This window comes from Caretta caretta, chromosome 6 (genome assembly GCF_965140235.1).
Source record: "Caretta caretta isolate rCarCar2 chromosome 6, rCarCar1.hap1, whole genome shotgun sequence".
NCBI lineage: Eukaryota > Metazoa > Chordata > Testudines > Cheloniidae > Caretta > Caretta caretta.
In genome coordinates, this window is record NC_134211.1 from 69,450,286 (window position 1) to 69,458,245 (window position 7,960).

Here is a 7,960-nt window from a genome sequence, read left to right on the forward strand (position 1 = left end):
TGCTGGAAATGGCCCACCTGATGATCACTTTAGATAAGCTATTACCAGCAGGACAGTGGGGTGGGAGGAGGTATTGTTTCATATTCTCTGTGTATATATAAAGTCTGCTGCAGTTTCCACGGTATGCATCCGATGAAGTGAGCTGTAGCTCACGAAAGCTTATGCTCAAATAAATTGGTTAGTCTCTAAGGTGCCACAAGTACTCCTTTTCTTTTTGCATAATTTTACTGTTACTTATACAGAGCCTTCGATCCCAAATCACTTTGCAGGCTGTAACTACAGGAATCCTTTCACCCACTATTGAAAGACAGCTGCTTCTGGACCTGAACACAGAGGCTGTTTTATTAATGTACAGAAACACTACCTAAAGATTTAGGACAAAAAAGGAAGGAAAACTATCTCCATATGAAAATTGGCTGTTCCTGTGCTCTGACTCAACATCTAATATGCCTCTGGTCCAGTGATGCTCCCAGGCCAGCTAACTGCCCCTCTGACTCATTGTAACTTCCTCCTTGAGACATGCTGCAATGTTCTCATCTGTTGGGTTTTTGTTTCCTGTGCAGGCAGGCACTTGTCCGGATTACGCCCAGCATGCCTCGCTTCATCACTGTGTTGCCATGGCATTGTTAAGCCGTCTGTTGCCAGGGAGTGAGCATCTGGCTCATGAGCTCCTTTTGGGTCTCGCCTTTAATCCAGAATTCATTCCGTAAGCTTTGCATTTTTTTCCCTTAAGAAGCTCATTCCTTGCCTGTAGTTTGGGATATGGGAAATCTCTTGGAAAAGAAAGGAAAAAATGGATTTTTACATTAGATCGTAGTTACGATTTTCAGCCTTTATGGGTGTGACTACACTGCAATTAAAAACCCACAGCCTGTGCCAGCTGACTCTGGCTAAGGGGCTGTTGAATTGCAGTGTACATATTCAGGCTTGGGCTAGCACCCAACCTCTAGGTCAGGGCCGGCTCCAGGCACCAGCTTTCCAAGCAGGTGCTTGGGGCGGCATTTAGAATGGGGGGACAGACCATGTCCCGCTGCGGCAATTCGGCGGCAGCTCTTCCCGCTGTGGCTGCTTGTGGCGGTGGCAATTCGGCAGCGACTGCTTGGGGCGGCAAAATTGGTAGAGCCGCCCCTGCTCTAGGTGGGAAGGTCCCAGAGCTTGGGCTACAGCCCAAGCCCAGACGTCTACCCCATAGCTAAACAGCCCCTTAGCCTGAGCCCCAGGATCCCCAGTCAGCCAGCAGGGAGCAGCAACGGGTGTCTAACTGCAGTGTAGACATGTATGGCCTGAGTGAAGACACCATAGTGCATTCCCCTGCAACATGACCTCCTGGTGAAGGCTGGAGGCATGACCTTCAGGTTTCTCTCCAGCACACTGGTAATGAGAGAGACATGATGGTTTGCTTTCCCCCTCCTGTTAGTGGCAGGTGTCCTTCCATCCCCATCTACTGGTCTCACCTTCCTGACAGCAACGAGGTACCAATGCCGAGTCAAGATTCGGTGAGATCTGTGAAGCAGATGGAAATCTTGCCCACTTCTGTTCTCTGCCCCCTATTGGAAGACCTCTTTAAATCTCCCTTTCACCGTTAATGTTTAGCTACCTGCACAATTTGCTCCAGTATTGTAAAGCTGAAGGTTTAAGAGGTAACCACAGATATTTTCTACTTCAAACTAGTGGAGACTGAGCATTATAGATGTGAGGCTTTCAGTGTTTGGCAATGGGGATAGTTGGGTCTTGTATTGCTTCTGAGTGTCTCCTTGTAGCTTGCGATGGAGCAATGGTACATCCCTGGAAGAGGCTGGATGAACCCACCATAAAAATACTTTGGACTTCTCCAGTTCTTTTCGTGTTCAAAGTGCTTTACAAACACTGTCTAATCCTCCACAACAGCCTTCCCAGTAGTCTCCATCGAACGGTTAAGGAAGCTGTAGTTGGAGTCAGTGACTGAGCTGAGATTAGATCTTGGTGGGTTTGATTTTTCTGTCCTGTAGTCTAAGCACTAGAGCACATCTCTCTCTCAATCCCTTATCAAAGCCAGCTGCAAAACCAGCAGAGTGAGTATTGCCCTGTCAGTGCAAATGGAGATCCTGCAGTGTGTTTTTTCTCACATCAGTGGCCTGACAGCACTGCGTAGCCGAGCGTGTTATCTACCTACATAGATAACACCTGCTGGCACTTCATCCGGCACTGCAAGTTTCCAAAGATCATTGCTTCCTTTAAGAGTAGCAAGAACTCTACCGGTGTGTATGTTTCTTTATGGCAATGGGTTGTGCTCTTGCCAGCTGAGGGCGTGTGATCTTCCTCACAGCAGCGACCTGCCAGTGGCATCTGGGATGCTAGAGGCGTCATGTCATGCTAGCTGGGAGCCATAGATGGGTTCAGTGATGCTGGGTACTCCATTGTTCCTGACGTTGGAAAGGAAATATAGAGGCGCACAGTTTGATTTTGTGTGTGCACGGGCAGGGGTTAAGTACCAATATTTGGTTTCAGAGTAGCAGCCATGTTAGTCTGTATCTGCAAAAAGAACAGGAGTACTTGTGGCACCTTAGAGACTAACAAATGTATTAGAGCATAAGCTTGTAGCCCACGAAAGCTTATGCTCTAATAAATTTGTTAGTCGCTAAGGTGCCACAAGTACTCCTGTACCAATATTTGTTATGTTTGTCTTTATTTTACAGAGAAGGGAAAACTGGCGGGCCAGAAGCGGCCGATTTCTCCGATATCCTACATCTGGGCACAAGCACAAAGCTGGCACAGCCTGGCTTAGTGGCAGCAGGTTTCCCTAAACCCCGCCGCGGTGTGTTGCTGGGAGAATCATACCAGCATCTCCCTTTCATTCGGGCCTGTTATCTCTCTCTGTTTGTTCATTTGGAGCCTGCTCTTGCCCGTTCCCAGGTAGCCTACCAACGACGGACTTACCTCGTGCAATCATTGCTGCTTCCTGAAGTCAAAGGGCCCATCCTACCTTCTGACTGGCCGTTCTTTCCTCTTATCAGCCTCTATAACAAAGTGACCAGTGCAGAGACACGGGGGGCTGTACTGAACTCTCTTCCACCTGATCTAGTGAACACTGTGACCCGGAATCTGCAGTGGGTCCTGCTCCTGGAAACGTGGCGTGCCAGAGTACTTCAGAACATCTCAGCTGCTGCCAAACTGGCACGGCTTATGTGTGTGTTCCTCACAGGTGGCGACCTGTTCCGGGAAGGACCTGTTTATTGCTACACAGCTGCCCTTCTCGCTCTCTATTGCCAACCCAAGGTCCTGGACTCCCTGGAATTGGATGCTCCTCTGCCTGGCTTGGCATCATTCCATGACCTCTATATAAGTGTCCTGGAGCAGTTTGAAGGCGTCTCCTTCGGTGACCCCCTTTTTGGAGTCTTTGTTCTCCTCCCTTTACAGAGGCGGTTCAGCGTTCAGCTGCGGCTGGCAGTTTTCGGGGAGCATGTGAGCACCTTGAGAGCCCTGGGAGTGCCACTCAAACAGGTAACCTCTAGGCACACTACTCGGCAGTCACTTTATTCCCCAAACTGGGATATTGTCACCACCATTATTCTTCCCTTTCTGCAGTGGGCATTCTAGCTGTCTCTTTCCTGTGTGGCAGTTATACATTCTTGTTGGCAAGTTCTTTATTCCTGCTGAAGAAATCCAATATGTCGAACATAAAATGTCACACGGACTGACATAGGCGATATTCCTTCAGTTCAGGGCTATTGTAGCAGTTGCCGGTAGTGCCTGCTGTAGTCAAGGTCCTTGGTACTCTCTGCAAACTGAACCTAACCTCAAGGTGGGAGGAGAGGGTGGAGGGGCAGTTCCTGGATTCTGTGGCACTCTGTTGCTGGAGTGTTGGAAATTCTGCAGCAGCTTCAGTTAAATAACCAAATCAGAGGGGTTTACTGAATTCAGTGGGAAACTGAATAATACATCCTGCATAGAAGGTTGTATTAATTAATACAGTACAAGCTGTATTAATTTCAGTGTATTTTACACTCTCCCCATATCTTTGGTATATTACGTGACAACTCCGCTTCTATGATTAAGTTTATTGAGGGCCACTGGAGATTCTAGCCACTAGGTAAGGATTGTTTGGGGCTTACAGCAATGGGGAGGAGCTGGAAAGGTGTTAGGATTATGGGCTGAGCACATTCGCTGGTACTTTTAATAAAATGATTAGGAGCGTAATAGCAACATGTTGGCATTTAAGTTGTCATCCATTTTAAATGGAGGCTTTAATTCTGGATCACAATGCTATGGTGTGGTGTGGATTCCACAGTCACAAAACCATGGAATACAGGGGCTTCTGACTAGCGAAGGTTACAGAAAAATTTCAATTTTTATCCCTCATTTTCACACGCTCATACATTTATGGAACACTAAATATTTAGGTTGATATTTTCCATGCTTTGTCACTGCTCAAAATTAATTTTGTTTTGGAACATTTGAACAAAATCCCTCCTTTTTTTAAGAAATAGGAGATTGGTGGAAAAAATACTTTAAACAAGGGGAAAAATTCCAGTTACACTGTTGCTACAACAAAGACTGAAGTTTGAAACTTGGCACGGACATCCTTTTGTCAGTGAGGACTGTTGCCTTTACTTGATTTGAAAAGTAATTGGAATTGATTTAACAGAGATGATCCTCCTAACACTGCATACTTGAGGAAAATCAGCTGAAAATTATATTTTTGAAAACCCTAGGAAGTTAGGTCAAAAAGCTTTGTTAATGCTTTTTTAAGGTGGACAGTTAAGTCAGGAAATGCAAAGGTGAAGCTTCCAATGGTCATGTAGACTCGGCCCCATTGTCTGCTTGCCCCTGTCTGGTTAGATGCATATATCAATGTATTAATCTCACTGCCACATTAGCGGGCTGCAGTGATACTAGAGTGACTCTCCTTCATAACTTGAATGTGCTTCACCTGCCAACTCCTCACTGTTTCATTCACTACCCACGAGCAGAAAGGCAACCAAAATTTTGTGTCCAATAGAATGTTCTTCAATGTAGCAGACAAAGGTATAACATGATCCAATAGGTAGAACTTGAAGCTAGATGAATTCACCCTGGATATAAAGGGTACATTTTTAACGGTGAAGGTAATTAACCATGGAAACAACTGGAATTGTGCTGGATTCGCCATCCCTGGCAATTTTAAAATCAAGATTGGATGTTTTTCTAAAAGATCTGCTCTAGAAATTATTTTGGGGAAGTTCTGTGGCCTGTTTTGTACACAAGGTCAGACTAGATGATGACAATGGTCCTTTCTCTTCTTGGAATCTGTGACTATTTTGTCTGTCAGCAGAGGAGGTATTTGAGGACACTGCAGAGGAGCTTGTCCTGTCGGTCAGTGACACAAACCCTTCGGGAAGGGTGATGGTGCTCTTTTTGGCTTTGTTGCAGTTTCCTGTGCCGCTGGAGCGGTACACCTCACCTCCTGAGGACAACCTGAACCTCTTGAGACAGTATTTCCGAACACTGGTCACAGGTGTGCTGCGTCATACCTGGTGCCCCGTTCTTTATGCTGTGGCTGTGGCTCATGTGAATAGCTTCATTTTCTCTCAGGATAGCACAACACAGGTATGTCCTGGATTATTTTGGGGTTCAGCTACAGGGCTAGGAGCTGTGCAGTCCATGTTCCTGGTCCCTTGCTCTAAGCACTAGATTGCTCCTCTCCATTATATAATGCCTGAGGCCTGAGAGTTGAAATGCCAAGAGGCAAGAGTAGAGTTTCAGCTGTGGCAATTTGAGAGCGACCCTATTGACCCAACTGCCTCCAAAATCTTCCTCACTTGGGGAGGAATAGGAGGGGTGGGGGTCACAGCTACTGCATATTCAACTGTTCTGCTCTAGAACCAATTGCTGTCTGATGCAGTGTAACAATAGGTAGAACTCCCTCAGGAGTCCTGTGCCGTCTGAAGGAAAAATATGAACACGTCAGGCTTTGCTGCGTTGAGCTGAGCATCTCTGTTTTCCTCCCAGGAGGCTGATACTGCTCGGAAAAGCATGCTGCGGAAGACCTGGCTGTTGGTGGATGAGGTAGGCTCCTTGGTACCCAGCTGTTTTACTCGGAGCAGAATTGTACTGGTGTTGAATCATCATTGATTCAGCTTGGGCTATTGGACTCCCCATTTATCCACCCTTGGTAGATTAAATATGAGTCACTGCTGTCTTGAGCAAGTGAAAATTTAGTGACAGTATTTTGGCTTCTGATGCCTAAACCTGAGCTCTGACAGCACTATACTGGCCTCCCTACAAATGAATGAATGGCATAGATGATTTTTGGGAGTGAGATGGGTTTCCTGTTCTCTCATTCCATGAAAGCGGCTTGAGCACTAGTGTATCTGGATACCTCAAGATCTGGGGGGAGGTTCCATTCTAGCTCAGCCATGAGCAGGGTGCCAGCATGGATTTTCATGGCCCACTCTCCTCTGCTAACCTTCTAAACTAGACTTTAAAAAAAAAAAAAGTATAAAATAAGTTCACATGTTCTTCTGCCTTCCCAGAAGTCATCTTTTCAAAGAAACCAAACCTCTTCCTTCTCAACCCGACTTGTCATGAAGCACCATGCCAGTTTGTGGTGTTGTATTTTTTATTACGCAAATGATAAATATATACATTGTTAGTACCCATTGTCTAAGGTGGGCTCCCTGCTTCTCAGTCAGACCCCTTCTCTGACTGCTGACGAAAGCAAGGACATGGGGTGAGCATGGTGGTTGTATGCAAATGGGGTCACCTCAGGCAAATAGAGCATAGAGGAAGGAAGTGAATCTTCCTCAGAGACAGCTAACACCCCACAGATTTTTCTCTTGTGTTGGGTGTGGGGTAGTAGTAACATCTGGGATTCCAGCTGTGGTGAGTGGGTAGAATTTTAGATTCTCACTTGCTCCCACCACACTTAGTGGCTGCTTCTTTCTTTAGGTATTGAAAAAGCACCTTCTCTATTACAAAGTGCCCAACCCAGAGAGCCCGATGGGTATCGACCTTTATGAGCAGCTCCCTCCCATTCGACTGAAGTACCTGCAAATGGTGACCAAGAAAGAGCCCAAGGAGAACATGCAGATGTCAGACCCAGAGTGAAGCATCTCAGCGACAGAAGGACTGAGAGCTCATTTTAGACAAGCTGATGAAAAAATTTAAGTGAACTCCATGGGGTGTAATGTTGCCTGGGCATCCTTGCCATATTGGCAAAGGGAAAGGCAAATAAACCCTTTCAGCACTGTGGCACATCACATGGCTTCTGTGGGTGATCTGTATATAGCCTAAGTGTGTCTAGTGCTGGAACATCCTTTTGGATTTTCTCGGACTTGCTGCTGCTTGAGACTGGAGAGTGCGACGGAAACATGCCTGTGTAATGGAATGTGAGTGCAGACTGATTTAATAAATTAAATGAAGTGAAATAAAGTTCAGTCCTTTCTGATGGAAGTCTGATTTTCTTAATGTGATTTCCATGGCCATCCCCACTTTCTGAATTCTAGCCTCTCCCTCGCTTTTCTGGATCCTGAGCTTTGCAGGGTTTTTTCTATTCACTGGCAATGTGAGGGAAGGAAGAAGCTGGTTCTGTGGAAGTGTCCTTTTCTCCAGCAGTCTCTCTCAGAAAGTGCTGCATGCACTCAGTAAGCCACCCAGTTGCACTGTGTCAAACCTCTAAGGAAACTATGCTAGAAACCCGGGCTCCGCGCAGATCCTTCCATGGTGCTCTCTTGAATGGGCTACGAGACTAGCCTCCCTGTCCTAATCCTGTATTTTAACCTTAGCTACTGGGGCTAGCAGTGTAGTGACAAAAATAACTGAGCCCACTGCCAGGCACAGCACTTACTACCATGAGCAGTCACACTGGAGTCCATGCTTACTGCTCTGAACAATCCACTCCCTTGCAGGCAACTCACTCATTTTGTGTAGGCCGCTGATCTGCTGTCAGATGGTAATGACTTTGTAACTTGCTGCCAGCCTGGACTGAATTTGAACTAGTGAC

The 7,960-nt window shown here is 46.3% G+C and overlaps 1 protein-coding gene across 3 annotated transcripts in view; it reads left to right on the forward strand.

Moving 5' to 3' along the window:
- Nucleotides 1–7,410, forward strand: part of RPAP1 (RNA polymerase II associated protein 1) — a 54,493-nt gene extending 47,083 nt beyond the window's left edge. For all 3 annotated transcript variants that reach the window (XM_048853278.2, XM_048853280.2, XM_048853279.2), the window contains exons 21-25: nucleotides 564–706; nucleotides 2,676–3,480; nucleotides 5,389–5,565; nucleotides 5,968–6,024; nucleotides 6,907–7,410. In XM_048853278.2, coding sequence (XP_048709235.2) covers nucleotides 564–706; nucleotides 2,676–3,480; nucleotides 5,389–5,565; nucleotides 5,968–6,024; nucleotides 6,907–7,065 — 1,341 coding nt within the window. In that variant the 3' untranslated portion in view covers nucleotides 7,066–7,410. The remainder of the gene's footprint in view (nucleotides 1–563; nucleotides 707–2,675; nucleotides 3,481–5,388; nucleotides 5,566–5,967; nucleotides 6,025–6,906) is intronic.
- Nucleotides 7,411–7,960: the final 550 nt, after the last annotated feature.